Below are 24,412 nucleotides of genomic sequence, written 5' to 3'. Positions count from 1 at the left end.
GGGTCATAAGAGCAGGGGAATTGTCCCTGCCCTTTGCTGGCTGCAGCATTGGGTAAGCTAGCTGGGACAGTGCTGGGGAGCTCACCCTGCTGTGTGGGTGCAGGAGAGCTGTCAGGCTGACCAACTCAACTACCACCCACGCCTAGAGCCAGGGCTTTGGCCCATCCCCACATCTACGAACCGCTGAAGCCTGTGGAGGGAGCGGTTCTGAAGATGTCCGTGACACGGAGCAACAACAAGATATCTTCAAGGAGTCCTGTGAGGATCCAGTCCTGACAGTGCAGTGGAAGCCTGAGGCCTCAAGCCAGACAGACAACTCATTGCAGTGAACACTTGCCAGCAAATATGTGTGGACAAGGGGTGTGCTGTGTGACACACTCCAGCTTCCACCACGAGATTCGTTTGTTTATTTTTTGTTTTCTTTTGGGGAAAAGGTTGCAAGGGCAGAGTGAGACTATGAAGGGGCAAGGAGATCCTTGGGACAAGGGAACTAGGGTACATGATGTGAAATTCAAAGAATCAATGGATAGTTTTTAAAAATGAAGGAAGGGACAAAGAAAGGAAGAAGGAAGAAAGGAAAGAAGGAAAGAATGAAGAAGGTACGGTGGCTCGAAAGAAAACGCCCCATAGGCTCACAGGCAATGGTATTCTTCGAATAGGTGGCCTTGTTGGAGGGAGCGTGTCACTGGGTGGGCTTTGAGGTTTCAAGTGCTCAGGCCAGGCCCAGCATCTCTCCTCCTGCTGCTCGTGGAGCATCTACTTCTCCAGGAACATGGCTGCCAGCGTGGTACCATGGACTAAACCTCTTAACTGAAAAAGCCAGCCCCAGTTAAATGTGTTCTTTTATAGGAGCTGCCACGGTCATGGTGTCTCTTCACAGCAATAAAACTCTAACTTCTAAAAATAAAACTTCTAAGATAGAAGGAATGAAGGAAGAAAGAAAGGAAACCGTCCTGCTTGTTCCCTCATCATTTTGATTTTGTTGTTTTGTAAGTTTGTCTCTCTTTAAAAAAAAAAAATCCACGAACAATATCATTAGAGTTTGAGAAAAAATAGGGTAGACAAGCTGTAAATCTTAGGGAGGAAAACTATGAAAGAGAACAACAGAAAGCCATGCGCCTTGAGTTAGGCCAGCATGCTCAGCAATGGATATCAGCAGGCAGCCTCATGGCAAAATAGGAGTGAAAGACAATGAGAAAGCCCAAAGCGCTAGAGAAAATGTGTGAAGGCTTTGGTCAGTGTCCTCCTGAGGTCTCCACTGCTGTGATGAAACAGCACGACCAAAAAGAGCTGGGGAGGAAAGGGTTGGTTTGGCTTACACTTCCACACTGTAGTCCATCACTGAAAACAGTCAGGACAGGGGCTCAACCAGGGCAGGGACCGGAAGCAGAAGGTGATGCAGAGTCGGTGGAGAAGTTTGCTCCCCATGGCTCGCCCAGCCTGCTTTCTTATAGAATCCAGGATCCGGCCCAGGGATGGGACCGCCTACAGTGGGCTGGGCCTGCCCACACCGACCAGGAATTGAGAAAATGCCTGACAGCTGGGTCTGGTGGAGGCATTTTCTTAAGTGAGATTTCCTCCTCAGATGACTTCAGTTTGTGTCAAGTTAACATAAACTACCCAGCACAGCCAGTATATGAAAGGAAGAGATGAGGAGAAGAAAAAGAAGACAGTGGTTGTGCTGGTGGTGGTAGTTGTTGTAGTTTTCTGGTTAAGACTCCTTATCTGGAGCCAAAAAAAGAGGCCTGACTTTCCCCCTTTAGAAACTTTTAAAATAACTTACGAAGTCTGTGCAAGGGTTAAATAACTAATGCATAGAAAGCACCTGGTCTAATGCCAGGCGCACAGGCTGGGCTCACTGTAAGTTTTTGTTGCTGTTATTGCTATTTCTATTATTATTATTACTAGAAAGAACAAAGATAAATAGGCCTGTTTTCAAATTTAGCCTTGCCACTTACTGGCAATGTGACCTTAAGCAAAAAAAGTAAATTTAGAAGGCATATTTTCACGAGCTAAATAAAGAGAATAACTATTTTCAGGATTACCATCAGATTTTAATGTATACAAAGCCACAAGTATGACATCTGGCACACAATAGGAACTACATGTTTAGGTTGGTTGTTTTTGTTTTTTTTTTTTCTCCCTTTTCTAACATGATGGTATAGTTAGTGAGAGCTGGCCTGCACAGCAAAAATTCCAAATTAGGTTCTGGGGATTTGGGTTAGTACTAGAGCAATTGCCTGGCATAGCAAGGCCATGGATGTAATAATCCCCCGCACCAAAACACACAAAACAACAACAGAATCATCACCACCAACAACAAATTAGCTATCTCGTCATACCATGACACCACACCATTCAGCAGTGTGGCTGACTTGTTGAGGCTGGCACAGTAAAGGAAGTTGTCAGTCTTTGCGTGAGTGGTTGGCTCATTCCAAAGAGCTAGCACAGCACAAAGGGGTGCTGGATGAACACTTCTGAAGAAAAGGGGCCTAGAAGTCATCTGAAATGTTTAGATGCAAATAAGAGCAGAGCCAGACCAAAGTGTCAGGAGGTGTGCCTGGAGAATCCATCTAATAGCAGCTAAGGCCAGATCCGAAGGGATGGAATCTTAGGCACAAGAAGTCAGAAGAAATAGGAAGAGCTCACACAGGAGACAGAACCAAAATCTAGCTTTGGAAGATTACTGGCAGTAGGAGTTAGTGAGGAAGAGACTAGTGGCAGGACAAGGTTTTCTACAGTTATCTGGCTATAAGGAAATGAGACACAAAACCTGAAGAGGAATACCAATTTTTAGTAATCATTTTATGTCTAACTCTGCTTCCCCCAAATTAGCCTATACGGACTGCACTGAGCTTCCTCTTCTCTCCCTACACACTTCTTCCCAAGTCCAAATCTCTGCTTGCTCTTTGGATTACTGCAAATGCTCTTGCAGATCTCTGCCTTCAAAGTTTGGTTCCCCAGCCCAAATATCTGGTAGCAGCTTCCAACATTCTTCAGTACTCACAGCCTACCATGACTTACCATCCAGAGGCTTTTAAACTGCCATGTGGATTCTGAAAATTAAACCCAGGCACTCTGGAAAGACAACCAATGTTCTTAGCCAGTGAGCCATCTCTCCAGTCCCAAGAGGTTTGTTTCTGTTCTGTCAAAGTCCACATATGTCTCTCGCTGTGTTACAGTATGTCTTTATGGTCTAAGCTCCTCTATCCTTCTGAATGCAGACAGAAAAATTTAGGTCATTCAGATCTTTTATTGAAATATACATATATTTTAAAAAATATAAATATATTTTAAAAAATATACAGATGTGGGCTATGGGTCTTTAGAGAAGCAGTAACCCCTAGAAAGACATGCCTTTGCGCTGTTATGCCTGCTTCTTTACCATCAACCACTCTGGCAAAGATAGTTTCATACATGTATGAAGCAAATTTTGATTACTGAAAACCATTACTCTAATCTTCCTCATACCTCCTCCTCCCAAATTCCTTTCCCACATTCAAGTTTTTTGTTTATTTTGTTTGTTAGACCCACTGAGTTTAACCAAGATCATCTGTGTGGCCATGGGTTTGGAACTCTCCATTGGTGCCTGGTGAGTACACGCTGAAGAACTCCTTGGTGAATACATGTTGAAGAACTCCTTGGTGAGTACACGTTGAAGCAATGACTGCCTCTCCTCCAGAATCCACCTGTAGCCAGCAGTTCATGATGAGGTCATGAGGTCTTTGTTTGTTTGTTTGTTTCAGACAGGGTTTCTCTGTGTAGCCCTGGCTGTCCTGGACTCTATTTTGTAGACCAGGCTAGCCTCAAACTCACAGAGATCCACTGCCTTAATTTCCTGAGTGCTGGGATTATAGGTGTGTACCAGCGCACCTGGCCATAAAGTCTTCTCTGACCCACAAATAACTATAGATAAAGTCCTGTTGTTGTCATAATCATTGTTGTCATCTTCTCCTCCTCCTCCTCTCCTACTCACTCTCCTTCTTATCATCGTGTGTGTGTGTGTGTGTGTGTGTGTGTGTGTGTGTGTGCGTGTGTGTGCGCACACGCATGTGGGGGGTGAGGTGCCACACTATAAATAGACACAGCTTGTGTTTAGAGGTCAGAGGACAACTTCATAAAGGCAGTCTCTCTTTCCACCATTATGGGGGTTCCAGGAACAGAATTCAGGTTGCCAGGCTTACACAGTCTTTACAAGTGCTTTTACCCACGAAGTCCTCTCTCAGGCCCACTATAGGCAGTCGTAGCTACTATGAGGTCATGACCTCAGTGGCAATGCCCTACCCAGAAAACAGCATTTTATAGCCCTTTTTCTGATCTACTGGCTCTTACGTCCACCTTCCCTGCTTCCACCACAATCCTCAAGCCTTAGAAGGAATCATGTAAATGTCCTGTTCAGGGCTGAGCACCCAGCCATCACTTATTCCCAGTACTTGAGCACCCATCCAGCTCTGCATTCACCACTACAAAGAGAAGTGTCTCTAGTTAAGGCTGAAAGGATGCAGGGAAACCTTTTTTTCTCGTTTAACTTAACATGACTAGATTACGTTTTTTTGAGTTTATGGATAGCCCTATGAATTGTAATATATATTTAGACTTGTCTAATGACTTTTACACCCTGGGTGAACACAGAACAACTCTATTATACCCTAAAACTCCATAATACCGACCTTTGCCATCAAATTTTCCCTATACTCACAACCCCTAACTGCCACTGATCTACTTTACAGCCTTAGAGTTTTGCTCTTCTCAGAATGTCATAGAAATAGATTCACTATGATTTTTTAATACAGGATCTTACTAGAGCCCTGGCTTACTACAATTTCACTATGTAGATAAGAGTGGTCTTGAACTTGTAGCAATCCTTCTGCCTCGGCCTCTGCCTCCCAAGAAGTATCAGAATCACAGACATGCACCACCAGGCCAAGGTTCACACATACTATTTTCTAGACTGGTTTCTTCCACTTAGTATAATGCTCTTAAGATTTATCTGTTATTTACAACAGAGACTTCATTTTTTTATGGTGATAGACATTTGTGATCCCAGCACACAAGAAGCTGAGGCAGGAGAATCACAAATTTGAGGCCTGCTTCAGTTAGTGGTTTCCATGAGTTTGGGTGATTTCAATGAGTCTGAGTTAAACGCAAATCCTTTGTAAGCACCTAAAGGAGGAGGGGCAGCATCTGCCACTACTCTAATCCCTGTAAGGGCTGTTTCCATTGAGATTCAGGTGGCCAACCTCCTCCCTACAGAGAAAAAAAGTCCAAGATCAGGCCACAAAACCCCACCAATCCCTGGCCACCCTGGAAAGCCCCTACCCAGAAACCTTATATAAAGGGGCTGGAGAGGTGGCTAAATGGTTAAGAGCACTGGCTGGCCTTCCAGAGGACATGGGCTCAGTTTCCAGCACCCATATGGCAGCTCACAACTGTCTGCAACTCCAGTTCCAGGGGATCTGGCATCCTTACATGCACATACAAGCAGGCAGAACACCATGTAACTAAAATGAAGATAAGTAACTGCCAGCAGAGGCAGAAGCAGGCAGATCTCTGTGAGTCTGAGGCCAGTCTGTCTAAGAGCAAGTCCAGGACAGCCAAAGGGCTTCCTCCCACTCAGTTCTTTGCTGCTTCTCTTCCAAGCAGAGTCAGCCACCCTCTCCTGTCTTTCCCAATAAATCTCCTGTTGGTTGTGTAATGTGACTTTGAGGCTAGAGGCCAGCTTGGGACACATAAAACCCTGCCTGAAAAACGAAACAAAACAAAGGACCAAGTAAGATAACTCAGAGGTCACACCTGATGGCCTGAGTTCAACACCTTAGAGTCAAAGGATGGAAGGGAGAACCAACCCTACAAACTGTTCCCTGACTCACACATACATCACCGTAAGTGAGCACACACACACTGAAGCACCACAAGAAGAGGCTTTAAAGAGTCTTCTCTAAGTAAGACTGTTTTCAGACTCCCACCAAACCCTGCCCACAGACAGTTTCACTGTCAGCTTAGGAGTTCACACGTTGCTAGCTTAGTAAAAACCCCTGATTTACTAGGAAACCATCACTGCCAGGCATAGTGGCTTGCCTGTAATTCTAGGTCTGTGAAGGGAGTTCTGAGTTTGAGGTCAGTCTAGACTACAGAACAAGCTCCAGGCTTATATCTCAACAAAACACACAGCAAGGTGAGTCGGGGAATGCAACTCGGTGGCAGAGCACTTATGTAGCACTCATGTAAGGCCAAAACAGCTTTTTTTTTTTTCTAGCACTGAGGTAGGTCTTTCAGTTCACTTCAGTTATCTGAAAAACTTATCAAGATGAGGCAGAAAAAAATCAGGCTTTGGAAAAGAAGGTATACTAGGGATAAACCAGGGCTTCACACACACTATGCAAAGTACCACTGTGATACATATCACAATCTCTTTTACCGTTTCTCGCTCACTAAATTACCTCGACTACCTCTAGCCTCTGTGCGCCCAGGCAGTCCTTGATTTGCAATCTTCCTTCCTCAGCTTCCCAAGTAGCTGGGACCACAGGCCTGTGGCACCACACCTGGCTCAAATGAGATTTTAATGGCATATCCCTTAAGGCTTCTGTGGAGGTTCCCTCCTGGGTGCTGAACAAGATCCTTAGAGAGGTCACAAAAATCTGAGGTCTCCGACTGCCAGTGTGCAGTGAGAGCGTCAACACTGTGTGCCGGTAAGCACGGTGGTAGAGACTAGCAGAGGCGGCCCGAGACCAGCCGGCTTAGACAGATAAGGGGGAGTGATACAGCAGAGTGAAGACATGCTTAAAAAGAAAAGGTAGAAAAGCCCAAAGCTCGGACCAAACGGTGGAGCCCCCCGGGGCTTTGAGCACTCCAGCTTGAGCAGCGGAATATGCCGACGCCCTGAGGAGAGCTTGCTTATCTGCGCGGCCGAATTCTCACCTTACCCCGGAACCCCAGAGCTGCCCGAGCCGGAATCCCAGAGGACGGGAAGTGAGTCCGCATCTGCGGGCCGTCGTCAGCCAGGAGAGGTTCCCCGCTGCGAACATGCTATGTTTTGGCGCACAGTGACTGGATGTGTGTTAGCTCGAACGATATTATTAAAGTGCTTTTGTTAAACTGAAAACAAAGCCTCCGGCACAATCTGTCCTCGCCGCCATCCCGCTCAGGGACTGGCCGGCGTGTGCTCGCCAGACTTTTTCCACAGTACCTTACCAACCGTTACCTAAGCCCTGCTCAATCTACCCAATCTTCTAGCTAGATCATGAACTCCAGTTCTGTCTCACACATTCAGACCAACTGAAGCCCGCACATTCGACTAGTCTCTCACTCTAGAACTCAGGTGATGAGTGGCCGTGAAAGTGCACACTGGTGGGCCTCTAACCCCACGGGCCTGAGAGCACAGTGAGGACAGAGGTAGCCCAGGCAAAGCAGAAGCTATGCTGAAAAAGAACATCTCACCACTGGTACAGAGAAAGTAGGGTAACAGCTTTTGTGTTATTTTAGAACAGTTTGTGCTGATGAGATTTCTGTTGTGGTAACATTCCTCTGAAGAGAACATTTTCTTCCTTCCCTCTTTGACAAAAGCAATTCAACAAAATGTAAAAAATGAGGGGCATTGACAAACATATCTAGATATTTGCAGATCTTGGATTATATCACCTTTTTTGTTTTTGTTTTTGTTTTTGTTTTTTTAAAGACAGGGTCCCACTCTTTAGACCAGACTTACCTCAAACTCACAGCGATCCCCCTGCTTCTGCCTTCCAACTGCTGGTATATCACTTTTTAAAAAAAGATTTATTTTATATGTATGAATATTTATTTTCCCTGCACTGTGCCTGTGGCAGTTAGGAGGGTGTCGGATGCCCTGAAACTGGAGTTACATACAGTTGTAAGCCCTCCTGTGGGTGCTTAGAACCAAACCCGAGTCCTCTGTAAGTGCAACGAGAGCTCTTAACCTCTAAGCCATCTCTCTAGCCCTTACTAAACCACTTTCTCAGTTCTTGAGCTGTCCATTGTCTTCAGACAATGCCAGGACAATGAAATGTCTAGGATAGGATATGTCTAGGCCTCATTCCCTACCAGGAACATGGCTCTATTTATTTATTTGGTCCTCTGAAGGCCAGTAAATACATATGGATAAGAATAAAAGGTTGATACCTTGACCATAGTTATTGGGCCTATTTAGCTTATAATTGACAGACTCAATAAATACAGTATTTCAGCCTAGTTTTCTGGACCCCATTTTCCCTGCCAATTTTTAGTTCAGTGGTTTTCTACTATGATTCCTTTGTTTAACCAACCAATCCACTGTGCTTCTGAATTCTTACTACATCTGTATCTTTCTCGCTGTGGTTCTCCACAGCGCGGGTAACCCTACCACTTGCATTCTATTCGAATTCCAATTTTCTTCCTCCTTGAATTCCTTAGACATTATTGATCGTTACTGGAGAATCCCCTCTACCTACCAATTACTAGAATGCTGCTTTCTCCTTGCCCCATGACAGAGCATTTAATATTTAAGAAGGCAGTCTCCTCTATACAAAATATCACTATTAGGCAAGTCTTTATTCCATAAGACTATACCTGGCTTTTAATATTCCTACATTGGTCCTGTTCTGCACTTAAGATCAAGGAAACAATATAATATGTAAGAGCATGGGCTTTGAAATCAGATATAGGTTCAAATATGTAAGCAAATATTTAAACTTTCTAACATCTCGGCCCCTAATAATAAGCCAACTTCTGAAGGCTGTTAAGAAAATTAAATGAGTAACTATACAAAGAACTTAAAAAAAAAAGAGTAAGAGCTCAACCAATGACATCAGGTTCCATAGTTTCCATTATCATTTGCTTTAGAGAAAGTCAAATGTGCCTAGGCCAGCCATGATCTGATCCTCTTGCCTCCACACCCAGCATGCTAGGTTCATAGGAATATGCACAGTACTCAGCCAATCTGTCATTTTCAAAATCTGATTTCCCAACTCCTGCTGTACTTCAAGTAACAAACATTACTTCAATGTCAGGGTTTTGATGTGATACACACCCTAAAAGATTGAATGTTGAAGGCTTGGGCCCAACTGGCCAATCTTGTCATTGAGAAGTGATTAATTAGAAAAGACTCTGAACTGTCCATGGATTAATCCTCTAGCAGATTAATAATATGATGGTATTATTAAGAGGTGGGCAAGTTGCAGAAAATAGATTGGTGTGTGTGAGTATATCCTGGGAAGACACATCTTGTTCTAAGACCCTTCTGTTGTCTCTGCTCTCTAGTTCCCTGATGTGAGGAGCTCCGCTCTGTCACGTGCTCCCTGACATGATCAGTCTGCCTAACTACGAGCCCGAAACAAGGGAACTGAGCATACACTACACGTTCTGAAACAGTGAGCTACAACAAATCCTTCCTCCCTTAAGTTAGTTTTCTCAGATATTTTGCCACAATAACCAGAAACTAAAGTCTCTGCAGTTTCTTCACCAGCCTGTAAATTATGTAAGACAAGAATCTGTCTTATTTACCACCCTACTCCATACCTAGCACGATGAATGGGGAAAACACACTTAATTCTAAATAATTGTGTCAGATGCTACTGGTTAAGTTTACAGTCTTTATCATCCATATCATTCCTCTCTGTATAGTCTCTTGCCGCTGTTCTAAATTCTTCTGATGAGGTGTCATCCACGACTGGACACAAAACTCAAAGGTAGATTACTTACAAGGAAAAGAGACGAGGCTTCTCTTCCATAATGTAATCTATGTCACTAATGAATATTTAGCATGGCCTGGTAGGTTCAACAAACTGCTGGTTTATGTTGAGCTTGAAATAAGAAACCTTTAAATCTTTCCTACATGATGATCTTTTACTCTGGGCTCTGTTGACCTGCAACTATAGTAATGCCAAAAAGTACAACAGTAAGATGGCTCTTTTTGTCTGTTTTTTTTTTTAAAGATTTTTTTTCTAGTTCTTATTAACTGGCTCCCATAAACTGCATCTTTAAAGATAGACTGACCATCCTAAAAATTGCTTCTTCCTCCCAAATAAGAACATAAAACCCCAGAAGGTGGGATCTGACTCTTTTTGCCTGCTCTCTTACACGCCAACAGAAGGCTGAATACAGATTACCATTTTCTTTCCATAGCATGATTACATTAAAATCCAGGGACACTGTAGAGACCATCTGAGGCATCCCCTCCCTCCCAAACAGTTAAGTCAATGTTGTGCTATTCACCAGTCAGCTCTGCTCTGCTGGGCGTCATCCCACCTGCTGGGAGACCATCTCTTCACAGAGGTTAGTCCAGGCAGCTCTCAGGAATAGCTTCACACAGAGAGAAGAGCCCTGGGAGGTAGAAAGCTTACCTCATCACTTTCTTCCACATCCACATCACCATTGGCATCATCGTCCATCAGCTTATGGATGTTGCGGACAGCCTCAAAGCTGAGCTTCTCATCCTCGCTGTGGCACAGGGGCTTGTCAATTCGGCAAAACTCTGTATGGAAAAACCAAGGGACAACATCACTCAGAGCTGCCACTCAGCCTCCACCATCATGGCGTGCCGGCCATCTTAGCTTCCAGCTCTTGGCTCCTCATACAAGTATTTTAGCCAACTACATATACAACAATAGAAGGTATTATCTAGACTTTACCCCCTTGAAAATGTGTTCAGCTTGCCCATACAGAAACAATGCTTTATCATTCTAATGGCTCTCCAACAGATGAGTCTAGCCTAGGAGTAGGCCTACTCCAGGACATTGACAACACAAAGAAATCACAAACAAGAGGGGAAAAACCAAAGGGACAATATATATAGGAAAAAGATTGTACTCACTAATAATCAAGGAAATGAATTATTTTAAATGTACTTTAATCAGTCAAACAAATGTAAACTCATATAATTTTTCTAGAACTAGAACAAGAGTTCCAATGTCTAAATAAATGGTATAGTTTTTATTTTTCTTTACTTTGTCACTAGAAACATATAAAATGCCAACCACAGGCTAACTAGGGAAGCCTCTCATATCATATCAATAAATGTAGGTGACCTTTACTGTCTTTCCTGTCCTCCATTCCAGTCTTTCCAAATTTACTCTTAGTCCTGCTATAGCCTGCCCACAGGAGCCCCTCCTCCCAGCCCATCGTCAGACTCTAGAGACTCAACCTCTTACTTTGTCACTACAGGTACATATAATGCTTATGTAAATATTATACAGTGTTAGTAGGCTTTTAATAATAATGGAAATCGTTTACAAGGTTCTAGTGACCACAGGTCTTCAGGGCCAGACATCACTGGTTCCCTGAGGTCAGCCAGCACCTTACCTAAAGGCCTATGGCAAATGCAAGAAGTTTGTATTTCTAACAGCAGGCTCTGATGTGAAACCTGATCAGACATAGGTGACCTTTGCTGTTGGCATTATCTGGCATAGAGGATTAAAGGGATGAGGCTAAGAGAGGAAAAAAGTTTGATGTCCCACATAGTGTTAGAATTGTATCCAGAAAAACATGTCAGCCAAAATTTACAAGTAACTCCTTCATCCAAGCATTTCCTGTGTTCTCTCCTTGTCCTTCCTGAGACCTTTTCTACGTCTTCCACACAGGCAAGCTTCCCACAGTCCTCTGGAATACCATAAGAGAGTCATTCATTTATCCATACATTTTTTATTACAATGAAAGCACCCTGAATTTAGAGTTAGAAATGCATACACCAAAATCCTATCTTTAATCAATTATAAACTATGTGAGTTTGGACAAGGGGTTGAACTCCTTTGAGCCTCCTTTTCTCATCTGGAAAATGAAGTAATAATCTGCTACATTCAATCTTTGTGAGGATTACATTAAACTGTATATTTTAAAATACCTCTCAGGCTATGCATGGTGATGCCCAGGAATAATATCAGAGCTTGGAGGTAGAATCATGAGGACTAGGAGTATTGAGTACATAAGAAAACCAAAGCCAGGTTGGATGACATGATATCCTGTAGTCACATAAAAGTCTTTCATTTTAAAAATAATAATAAACCTGACATTCAGTGCATTTCCAGTATTCTTCCCTCCTTCCAGATGAGCTTCAGATATTTGATTTTCCCTGACAGAGTAAAAGAATCAAGAAGACTCCATTTGATCCGAATGTGAGTAATCAGTCCTATCGCATAAGTCACAGTTTCCTAAGGTGTTGGTTACATAACCGAATGTGGGCGTTGAAAATCAAAAGGTGGTAAGACTAAAAGGCTTTTGGACATGCACTGACCAAAAATTAATTCAAAACAAAGTGCCTCATGACTCTGCGGTGTAGCCATGTTGTATTGTGCAACCTCACTGCATCCTAGGTTCTGGATACACGGCATGCTGACTTTGCACAGTGCGGGCCATCACACCACAACAGCTAGGAACGTTGCCTGAAAATAACTCTCCTCAGATTTGAGACTCAAAGGGCAGTGTGTGTGTGTGTGTGTGTGAGAAAGAGAGAGAGAGAGAGAGAGAGAGAGAGAGAGAGAGAGAGAGAGACGTGCTTTCTTAAAGACAGTCTCCGTCACTGAACCTGGAGTTGCCCAATTCTGCTGGGCTAGGTGGCCAGCCGGCCCCAGGCATCCTGTTGTCTCTGTCTCCCCAAATCTGGAGTTGTAGGTGTGAAGAGGAACTGGCTTTGTATACTTACATTCCTAGGGTTACATAAAATATCTCAAGCAAAAAGACGGCACCGAATGGGAAACCTCTCTGAAGCCCTGACCTAAGTGTCCAACCCGTTCACGATAAGGCTCTAACCATTACCTGAGCTCCCACTATATTTATTTGGATTTACTAGTGACATTTCCCACACTGTGCTGCAACTGTCTGCTTAACATGTCACACCACTGGGCTGTTATCTCCACAATTAAGGTTAGCAAGTCCCGTGTAGTAACCAAACTCGTTTCTCAATAAGATACTCTCTTATCAAAAGAAAATCTAAAAGAACACCTTAAGAAAATAACTAAAAGCACAAAGAAGAGCAAGGCTCAAGGTCTCAGGATCTCTGTACATAATCAAACTTTTTTTTTAACAGTCCTGGCTTCCTGGCTTTCCTGTAACTCATTTTGTAGAACAGGCTGGCCACAGACTCACGTATCCATCCGCCTGCCTCTGCCTCCCCAAGTGCTGGGATCACAGACATGCACCACTGTGACTGGTTTATAGTCAAACTTTCTAACCCCAAAGAACGACTTCATGTTTCCATTAGAAGTGACAGAAGGCAGCAGGTTAAACTGTGTGCTGTGTAAGCCCAACAACCTGAGTTCACAGTAGACAGAGAAAACTAACTTCTGAAGGTTTCTGGTCTCCACATGAGCCATGGCATGTACAAGCCTGGACAAATACTTGCATGTGCACACGCACACATACACACAATACATAAACGATAACTAGTATGTTCTTTTTTTAATATTTTTTTATTTTTAAATAATTTTATACATTCACTTGTATCCCAGCTGTAGCCCTCTCCCTCTTTCCCTCCCAATCCTCCCCTCCCTCCCTCATCTCCTCCCTGCCCCCTTCTGAGTCCACTGAGAGGGAGACTCAGTGGAAGAGTGGAGGGGACTCCACTCCTTCCGTCCGGCCCTAGCTTATCCGGTATCGTCAGGATGGTTGCAATGTGTTCTTTTTTTTTTTTTAAAGAAGCCAGGTATGGTGGCAATCCTAACACTTGGGAGGGTTGACAGTTTAATAGCAATCTCAGCTACAGAGCGAACTCAGGGCCAGTTAGGGCTACAGAAAACTGTCTCAAATCTGAAAGAAAAGAAGTAAGTAGAAAAGAAAAAAGAAAAGAGTTAAAACAAATCTTAATATTTAGATATTAATTAGAGGATATTTGTCCCTAATCAGTTAGGAAAATAGCATGCTTTATGAAAAATAATTGTTTTCTGGGCTAGAGAGCACAGCTCAGTTGGTAGAGTGCATGCACAAAGCCTGCAATCTCAGAGCTTGGGAGGTAAAAGCAGGAAGACCAGAAGTTCAAGGTCATCCTTAGCTACACATTGAATCTGAGGCCTGCTTGGATACATGAGACTAAATTTTTTTTCTGAAAGCATATTCATAAGAAGGGAAGAATCATTTCACATTTTTTAAATTTTTTTAACAATTAGCTTAATAGAACACAACTATAATTTTATATCTACTTTCAATTTTAACCTGTTATATATAGTTTTCACTGAGAATCAAAACACAGACATGTAGTTGAAAAGGAAGGGGAGTTATTTTAACAGCTTTTCCAGATTCTCTGCTTTTATACCCAAACTTGCCATGTGGTCAAGTCTCAGACTACTTGCAATATGAAACCTGAAGCTATAGGGATGAACCCGCTGAGCTCTGCAACATTCCTGACCACTGGTCGCTCTTGTACTTTAAAGGCATCTCTCATACATGCGCGGTTTTGTAATATGATGCACAGCTCATTTAGAAATGTTTGGTTCTAAGTTATGTGGAACATCCAAATGCTGACACACTTTATTTAGATAATATAAAAATAATCGTTATCATTAATGTCACCACTGATTTCATCAGAAAAGCTTTTAGTCAGTGAAAGCTGTCAAACTCATAGTGACAGATAAAAATTTTCAGAAATTTTCTCTTAAAATTGGAATTTTACCATTTATCAACTATCAGCTAGTTTTGAATAAAACATTCAGTTTGTTTACTTTCAAGAAAGCGTCAAGTTGGGTAGTAATGACTCAAGCCTATAATCACAGCACTCCAGGAGAAGGCTCGCCTCACCTTCAAGTCAGCCTGAACTACAGCAGGAGACCTTGCCGTAAGGGGGAGGGGCGGCTGAGAGAAGGCTCAGCAGTCTAGAACACCAGCTGTCCTTTCAGAGGACTGGGCTTTGATTCCCAGCAGCCACACAGAGGCTCACGACGTTCTGTAAGCCCGGTTCCAGGGAACCCGATGCTCTTTTCTGGTTCTTTTCCCTTGGATAACCTTCAGCCTTCTCCATGATGTAGCACTTCATGCATGTCCCAGTTCATGACACAGAACACTAAGCGGCATGCACTTGCGGGACACAACTTAATAATAGTAAAAAAGATTCCAGTAGGTACACCGGAATGAGCATGTACACACACACACATATCAAGATTTTCTCTGCCATAATAATAGTAAGAGACTACTTGTGTGTGTGTGTGTGTGTGTGTGTGTGTGTGTGTATTCATTGCTACTTTCAGGCATACATCTCCTAAAATCCTGTAATCTGCAAATTGATAAGGGTTTGTTTGTTTGGTTGGTTGGTTGGTTGGTTTTGAGAGGCAGAAGTTTCTCTGTGGCGCCTTGGCTGTCCTGGACTCACTTTGTAGACCCGGCTGGCCTCGAAATCACACATCCACCTGCCTCTCCCACCCTGAGCGCTGGGACTACAAGCATGTGCCAACACACTCAGCTTGATAAGGGTATCCTTCTGTGCCAACGGCATATACTAATATAACCTTTAAGCAGTTTCAGGATGGGGTCTAGCCATAAGAAAGGCCAAGGAAGGTTAAATGGCTTTCAGTTTCACTTCTTAACCTTCAGAGAGGAGTTCAGAGTTTGCTACCTGGGGCTCACATGATGGAATGAGAGAACTGATGCCCATAAGACATAAGCAGTCTTATTATCACTATTATTATTATTATTATCATTATTATTATTATTATTGCAGAGAAAATTTCAAAGTTCTTTCCCAAATGTCTGAATCTCTTTCTCTCCCCCAGGCAGCGTTAGTCATTTACTGCTCACTGTTCCATGCTTTAAAGTACTTTGTACATAGTTCTAGTATATGAATTTTCATATTCCGCATTGTTCACATGCCACATCCAGAAAAGGGCAAGAACCCAGTTTAATTCACTTTATTCCCGAGAGTCCAGCCTGCCATCACAGCTAACATTCTCCACGTCAAGCATGAAATCAACAAATGCTGGCTGGCTAACTGAATGAATGGATAACCCCTGCCCTCAGAAAAAGATCCAAACTTGAATCCTGAGGGTGCTAGCCCTGGGAAGACTCTCAGAGCTGGCCCCGAGCCAAAGGTCAGAGGTAAAGTTACAGGAGAACTAACGTGGAGATGCCGCAGGAAGGGTAGATGAATGGACTGAATAGAAATGTGAAGACTAAGGGGGAAACAGATTTAGTATAGAGTGCAAAGGTCCCCAGTGAAACACAAAGCAAGTCTAGTCAACAAAGAGAAGGATCAGGTCATTGGATGTGTACATCCCAGCCAGTTTGAGAGATGTCCCTGCACTTGTTAGAACACCATGTCCTCATGTCCAAGAAGAGACCCAGCTCTCAGCAGGAGGCAGAAATTCAGAAGAGCTTTTGAACCTTTCTTCTGAACAAAACTAGCACTGGCTTCAGTTTTCCAAGCAGCATCGACTCAGTAATGACTCAAACTCAAAACTCTGACTTATGATGAAACTTACTTCTCTCGCAGGGGTCATTCATCAAAAACAGAGTGCTAGCACATTCCTGTAATCCCAGCACCCAGGACACAGAAGTTCTAGAACAGCCTAATCCACATAGCAAGCTGCAAGCTAGAATGATGTTCTGTTGTGAGTCACCTGACATGGGTACTAAGAACTAAATTCAGATCCTCTGCCAAAGTAGCATCCATAGCTCCAAAACATCTCCCTAGCCCTGCTTCTCATTATTCTTAAGATAAATTTCAAATTTATTTGTTGTTTGTTTGTTTTTCTGATGCTAAAGAATTAACCCAGGGTATTGTGCATGCTAAGCACAATTATACAGCTCTATTATACAGCTATATACCCAGCCCTGTGTCTGGATTAGCATGCTTAAGATTACATCATATTCCTGTACCAGTAAGTAGCTTGTTTTAATCTTCAACTGGCATTCTACTGAATGGATATGCCACAATTTGCTTATGTACTCACAAGGTTTTTTCCAGCTACAAAGCTACCATGAACACTTGTATATATGTATTTAAATGAAAATATACTTGCATTTCCCTTGGATAAGTATCTAGAAGTGGAAATGCTAGGTTACACGAAACAAGTGTGTTTGACGTTTTAAGAAACTGTCAAACCTTTTCTAAAGTAGATGTGTCAAGGGAAGGATATGTTGAGTCGTGCATGCCTTTAATTCCAGCAAGTGGAACTCTGTTAGTTCAAGGCCAGCCTGGTCTACATAGAGAGATCAGAACTATATAGTGAGACCCTGTCTCAAATATATACATATATGTATGTATACACACACACTCAGAGAAGGGGGGAAGGAGGGAGAGAGAGGGAAAGGGAAAGAGAGAGTGAGAAGCTGTCCATCACTTTCCACTTCTCTCAGAAACACATAAAATACTTAGTTGCTCCATCTACTCTTTTGGACTTAGTGATGGTAATACTCAGTCCAGGTTGAAACTACATAGAATTCTTCATCTGGGAAAGACTCTTCATTCTTCCTTAATTTGCAAACTCTAACTCATGCTGCCTTTCTTAAGTTTTTTTCTTCAAAAATCTTCCCTGCCACACCCTCCCTTCCAAACTGCATTAGGTCCATATAAGACATTTTCAAGGGTAACATATGCTTTTCCTTTATTCTCTCCAATGGTAACTGCTTATCTTCTCCACTAAATACTGAGTTCCATGTAGTAGGAATATTGAATCTTATTCTTAGCTGATTCCTGGCTTCAAGACAATAATTTGCACTTAGTGAATTCTATAGCACCAAGGTTGAACTTAAATAAACATTTGTCAAATGAACAAATAAATTCCCATAATAAACTGTTGAATGAAAACATTCAATCAGAGCCAAATCTGAGCATTTGGGAGACAGAGCCAGGAGCATCACAAGTTAGCCAACCTTGTCTACACAGCAAACGCCGGGCCAGCCTACACTACACAAGACCCTGTCTCCAGACAACAGCACCGGCAGGCAGTATGTGTTCACCAGCACAATAAGGGCTTGGCTGTGGTGGGCATCACCGACTTCCCTCTGACCAGATTTAAGGCCTGTGTGGGGAGTAGAATCGGAGCGATGAGCGCACAAGCTATGCCTGGCACTGTAAGCCCAGCTAACAACCCCGGTCTAGAGAAGTCACAGGCTCAGGCTGGAAACTTATTGTTGATATTTAACTAAACTGACAGAGCAGCAAAGTGCCTTCTATGCTCATATCCACAGACAGAACTTGCTCCCGACTAAGTTGGAGAAGCCACTCCCTATAACAAATGGCGGTGAATGCAGAGCATCGCGCTGTCCAGGGTGCAAAGGCTAAGCAATGGTGGCCCAGCCCTAAACATTTACACCACCCCCTTTCAGGCTCAGGGGACATTGCGGAAGAGTGTCCACAGAGTTTTTAAAGCAAGAAAATAGGGTGAAGAGCTACAAAATGCTATTCCCTAGACTTGGTATAGCCCTTGTGATCATTAAGTCATAACAATTGTAGCTGCTCTGGACCCACGTACGTCCCAGGAATCAAGGAAGGAAGAGGGGCTCACGAGATACTACCCTTCACCTCTGAAAGGCGAAACCACCGTCTTCAGTTGTATACCCATTGCTGAGAGTACCAAGCTCCAATAAACAGCTCCCGGCTCACAGCTACAAAGATGGCCCCGTTTAATCTTGAGTCACAAAACTAAACAAATAGACAAGAGAAACAGAGACTTGTGAGGAGGAGGTGGAGGGCTGTTGACAGGGTTATATGGGGTTGAGGTAACAGTGGGCAGGATGCAGTATGTCAAGTCAAGATAGCGAACCACCACAGTTATGCCACCTAATCACCAAACTCCTTCTCCTAGACCATAAAAGGAAGCCCCCAAAGAACAACTAGGCCCTTGAGTACTTTCTTACTCCGGCGACCTGCTGCTTGAGTACTTTCTTACTCAGGTGAGCTGCTGCTTGCTTGCGCAGTGTTATGATCTGAATAAAATGCTGCTTTTGAATACAATTTCCTCTAGAAACTTTGCAATCCATGTATGTCTGTATTGCAATGCTTTGAAAAAGGAACCAAGTACCTGGAAAGACCTACCCAAACACTCACCACCGATTTACTATCTGATAAAAAATAGACAAAAGCTCCTCTCTCGGTAGGTTTCAAAAACAAGTTGACTACAGAAGAATGCTTAGTCCCTGGTATCCTGTGTAAGAAAGAGGAAAGAGGAACAAGAACAAAAAAGGCGCTTCTATGAAAGGACAGGAGACAATCCTCAGAGGGCAGAGAACCATCTCTCCTCAAGCAGGCACTCACTCAGCTACTCCTTAGCCTCCACATTTACATTCTTCTTCTCCTTGGTATTTTCTTCAAACTTTGCTCTCACAAGAAGCCTTCTTAAAAAAGAAAATGGTTAGGCCCTATAGTTAGTCCCTACCAAGCAGCCCACGACCTCAGCAACTTGGGTTCCTTGTGCATCGTGCCTTTGCCTATTTCTCAGTCTCTCAGGGGACTGTAACTACTGCTAGGTAGTCAGCCCATTTTCCTGGCTTTTTGTCTCTGTATCCTTCCTGACTGAATTAAAAGTCTGCCCCCAGGTCAGTGCTTACACACTGAAATACCCATTTCAGCATTTCACTTAACACCTTTAAGTAACAATTTGCCAAAAACAGAATTAGTCATAGGCACTAGGAAGTCAATATAATAAAATCTTTTTCTGCTTCTAGGATCCCCTCTGCCCTTACCCTCCAAATTCCTGAAATACATTCTGAATTATATAAGTGGCAAATGTGCATCTTTTAATTCTAACTTTCATACACATTGACTCCTAAGTACCAATTTTTCTTTCTTCCTCCCCACCCTGTTACTTGTTTTCTTTATGTGTTTGTTTGCTTGAGACAAGGTCTTAGGTAACCTTAAACTCACTGTGCATCCCAAACTTGAACTCAATATGTACTTTATGCCAATTCTCTCTGAGGCCTCTAAGTATTGGGATTACAAGCATCAGCTACTCTCAAGCAGGATTAATTTTATCTGAAAAATCAGCACAGTCCTTTGAAAAGCAGTAAACCTCCATCAGTGTTAATTGTTCATTTGTCAGTTCTTTGTGTTCTGCTTTACAGGAGCAGCCTTTGATTTTTTTCTAGTGTTCCCCTGTATCTTGCCAAGCACTAGGCAACACAGTTCCTGATGTAGAGACAACCTAAAACTGTGCACATTCTTTGAAGATTTGCTTTCCCCAGCTTTGGGGTCCCACATGCCACAGGTCTTTATATGCTAAAGCTGTCCATGCCAAGAAACAAGCCAGCTCTGGAGGAATTAAATCAACACACTTAGTCAAAAACCACCCCAAGTTCTCTGACTGGAAGGCTGACCCAACATTCTTGTGCCCTAGCCAGCACTCGTCAGAGTCTGGGATAGCCAAAAACATAATTAAAGACAACTCAAGACAGATTTCTACTGGGAAAAGTTTTATGAAAGTGTTATGGATCTAAGGACTGTCCCAGATAAGGACTTTACACAGTGCTCACAAGACACATTTAACCCCTCAGTGTTCCAGCTAAGAGTGCACTCCTTCCAGGTTCAGCAATGAGGCTGTTTCCAGCAACTCTCAAGTCTCAGTCACAGCAGCACCGAACGCACAACGACAAATGCCTTGAAGGTATTAACTCTGAGGAATCAAGCACACCATAGCATGGGGGTGGGGGGAACCAATGTGGACTCCAGTTTCCATAGCAAGAGGAAGATGGACTCAAATCCAGATATGTTGCTCGCTGGCTCATCAGAGAACACATTTCTAGACTCACCAAGAGACCAGAACTAGGGAGAGATTAATATTACTTTTTTTATCCTACACAAACTTCTAGTCAAACAATAAAAGATAAATGGACCCACAATCTTCTCCCAGGTGAAGACAGCTAAGAACATCTGTTGAAAAAAGCCTTGCATTCAAGATGATAATCCTAAATAAGAAGGGGTTTGCAGCTTAAGAGTGGCTTCCTTAACACAGCCTTTCTCAGCATGCTGCAGAATGCCAAACAAGTGAGGACCATCCAGAATGAAGTATGCCTGAGCCTCCTCACAGACCTGCTCCCTAAGCCCCACAAGTCAGAGCTGATTTCTGAAGGTCAGCCCTCTCCTGACCAAGAGAGCTTAGTTAAGGCCTCAATGCCACAGATAACCACAACAACTTTCTCAGTGATCTCTCTGTTTCAGTTTCTTTCAAACTCACCCCTTATCAAGAAGTAATCATAATATTTCTGAAATTTAAATCTACTAGATTTTGTTCTGCAGAAAAAAATCCCTTGTAGATTCCCCACCACACACACCTCCACTCTCTCTTGGAAACTTGAACAACATCAGTAGATAATATCAATGCCAATATCCTGATGGTAATACAGTTTTTTCCAAAGCGACACTATGGAGAGCAATTGTAATGCTTCCCAATGTCTCTATGCTACTTAACACTGCATGTAAATCTATAATCACTTCACTGAAAATCTTTTTCTTCTTCTCCTTTCCCAACTCTGCCTCCTGCTTACTAAATTAGATTTAAGTCTTCAACTTATGCTATAGTGCCATGCCTGTCTTTCTGTCTGCCTGTCACCATGCTCCCACTAATGGTCATGGACTCACAGGTGCTCTGAAACTGAAAACAAACACCCAGTTAAACACTTTCTTTTATAAGTTGCCTTGGTCATGGTTGTCTCTTCACAGCAATAGAAATGCAGCTGAGACTAATTCAAGCAAGAACTGGATTTGCATCTGTCCCTACTTAAGCACATAGTGATGGTAGATGTTTGGGATAAGTAGTTAGAATCTAAAGCTAAGGTAGAAATGGGGATTTAGAGACCAGAGAACTGTTGCTAAAGACAGAAGCTAGTATAGGTTGGAGCTAAGAATAAGATAGGCACTTTTGGAAAATAAACACAAAAAAGCCCTATTATAGATTGAGAATTTGGATACATAAGAAAAATTGAGAATGATAATTTATATAATCTAAATTGACTCAAGCCAAACCAGGTATGGAAGCTTACGCCTATAATCCCAACACTTGGGTAGACAAGGGAAGAGGACTGCAAGTTTGAAGCTAGCTGGTAATACACACTGAGTTTCAGGCCAGCCTGGGCTAAACAGCTCAAGCCATATTTAACTGTTACGTAGGACTCGGTCATAGGTCATACTAGCCCAAACGGTTGCTTAACCTCTTGGAGGAACTTTTTTTTTTATAGCTATAAAATAAAAAATAACTTTCTAATTAAAATTATGCAAGTAAACCACATAGTCCATGGATAAAAATAAAACTAACTTGTCTTGTGTTTGTTTTTTTGTTTTGTTTTTTCAGACAGGTCTCACTATGCAGCTACAACTGGCCTGAAACTCCTTATGTAGATCAGCTGGCCTCAAGCTCAGAGATTTGCCTGCCAATTAGCTTGTTGTTGTTGTTTTTTTTTTCAATGATTTTTTATTTTATTTTATGAATATTTTGCCTGAATGTATGTATGAGTACCATGTGTGGGCCTGGTGTTTGTAGAAGTCAGAGTGTCAGGACACCGGAACGTAAGTTACATATGGTTTTGAGCTGCCATGTGGCTACTGAGAAACAAATGTGAGTCCTCTGGGAAAACAGAAAGTGCTGTTAACCCCTGAGTTAACAACCCCTTAGGTTTTCCTGAGACTCATGCTCTCTTCAAAATTCAAAAGAGCTGAGAATGTATTTAAATGGTAAAGAGACACAGCCCTGGGGTTAGCTCCCCAGCACTGCAAATAGATACGTAGTTTTAAAGATAGAAGCCTGAGGCAGAAGAATGATACATTTTTTTGTTTTATTTGATATGTATGAATGTTTATCTACACGTATGTATGTATGCCGCATGCATAACTGGTGTCCATGAAGGCCAGAAAAGGAAGCTGAACCCTTGAAACTTGAGTTACAAATGGTTGTGAACTACACGGGTGCTGGGATTTAACTTGGGTCCCCTGCAAGAGCATCCAATGCTCTTAATTGTTGAACCATCTCTCCAGCCCCAGTTATTTTTTTCTTGACACATCCATTCTACCTTACCTTAAAATTATTCACTATTGAACTATTATTGATGAACTTTCGGATGAGCTACAGGTTAACTCATATCTCTAAAACAAAATAATAACAAAGTTTCCCAGAATCAATGGGGAAAAGCATGGTAGGCTACCTACAATCCCACCATTTGGGAAGGTGATGTAGGATTGTCATGAGTGCCAAGGGTAGGTAGACTACATATAGAAATCCTTACAGCCAAGGCTAAACTACCCTGCAACCTACAATAGTGACCTGACTGTTTGATATGCTAGTGCAATAGTGGCACAAATGTGGGAACAACCAACCACTATGTGACTGAATTTGGGACCCACTCCATGAGATGGAGCCCAGGCCTGACACTGCTCAAGAACCCGAGACTAGAGAGGCCATGGTCCTAGTACAAATATTATTGTTCTGCTAAAGGAACATAGCAATTAAATAACTCCTAATGTCAGTCTTCTGTGCTCAAAGATCAGTGTCTTACTCAGCTATCATCAGAGAAGCTCCCTCCTGCAGTAGATGAAAACTAATACCAAGATCCAAAAATGAACAATGTGCATAGAGTGAGAAGACCTTGGAATATTCAGCCCTAAATAGGATGTCTGTATCAAATCCCTCCACACACATAGTTCGGGGAACTATGCAGAAGAGGCAGAGATTGTAGGAGTCAGAGGGGATGGATAACACCAAGGAAACTGTCTCCCAGACACAACAGGGCTGGTGCACACATGCACTTAGAGTGGCTCCTGGAGGCTGCATAGGGCCTGCACAGGTCCAGGACCTGAAGTCCCAATGCAGAAAGGAGGAAGCGGACATGAGCTACCATCCCTAGCAAAAAAGCCATCTCCAACTGACAACCACTTGCAAAGGTAAAATTTTCTCCGTTGGAGGCTCACTGGGTATATAAACCACAGTTAAGAGCAGACTGCATGTCCAGCAGCAGAAAACCAACACAAAATGAACTCAATAGTATTTGGGGGAATTTTTTGTCTCATATCACTTTGGGCGTATTTTACTTTACAGGTCCTTTGTGTATATATTATCGGTTTTCAAATTTTGCATTTTTATCATTGTATGTGTGTGTGTGATGTTTTGTGTTTTCATTTTTGTTCTGTTTTGTTCCAGAACTTGTTTTGTTTCTTGTGTTTGCCTGTTTGTTTTCCAAACAGAGAAAAAGAAGTCATGGAGTTGAATGGGTGGGCATGTGGAGAGGATCTGAAAAGAGTTAGGGGAGGGGAAACCATGATCAGAATATATTACATGAAAAAAAGATCTATTTCCAATTTAAACTTTTTTAAATAAAATGGAAAAAATACCAAGGAACAAATAAAACACAACTGTCCATCCATTTCTCTTCTCCACACAACTTATAAAACCATTCCCTAAGATTCAGTTTTTTAAAAGATTGCCATTATACACAAGGTTCGCATCAAACAAATTCATCCAAAGGTCGTTTTATCAACAATGAAGTACAAACTTCAAGTTTAGCTTTCTGAAGGTAGAGT

General features: G+C 42.5%; 1 protein-coding gene across 6 annotated transcripts in view; it reads right to left on the bottom strand.

The window, feature by feature from the left end:
- The window catches only part of Stim1 (stromal interaction molecule 1), a 196,431-nt gene that overhangs the window by 68,647 nt on the left and 103,372 nt on the right, over positions 1-24,412 (bottom strand). For all 6 annotated transcript variants that reach the window (XM_060367712.1, XM_021652007.2, XM_060367711.1 and 3 more), the window contains exon 2: positions 10,335-10,465. In XM_060367712.1, the coding sequence (XP_060223695.1) occupies positions 10,335-10,382 (48 nt within the window). In that variant the 5' untranslated portion in view covers positions 10,383-10,465. The remainder of the gene's footprint in view (positions 1-10,334; positions 10,466-24,412) is intronic.

This window comes from Meriones unguiculatus, chromosome 14 (genome assembly GCF_030254825.1).
Source record: "Meriones unguiculatus strain TT.TT164.6M chromosome 14, Bangor_MerUng_6.1, whole genome shotgun sequence".
NCBI lineage: Eukaryota > Metazoa > Chordata > Mammalia > Rodentia > Muridae > Meriones > Meriones unguiculatus.
The sequence above is the reverse complement of the archived record's forward strand: the minus strand, read 5'-3'. Positions and strand labels throughout refer to the sequence as shown.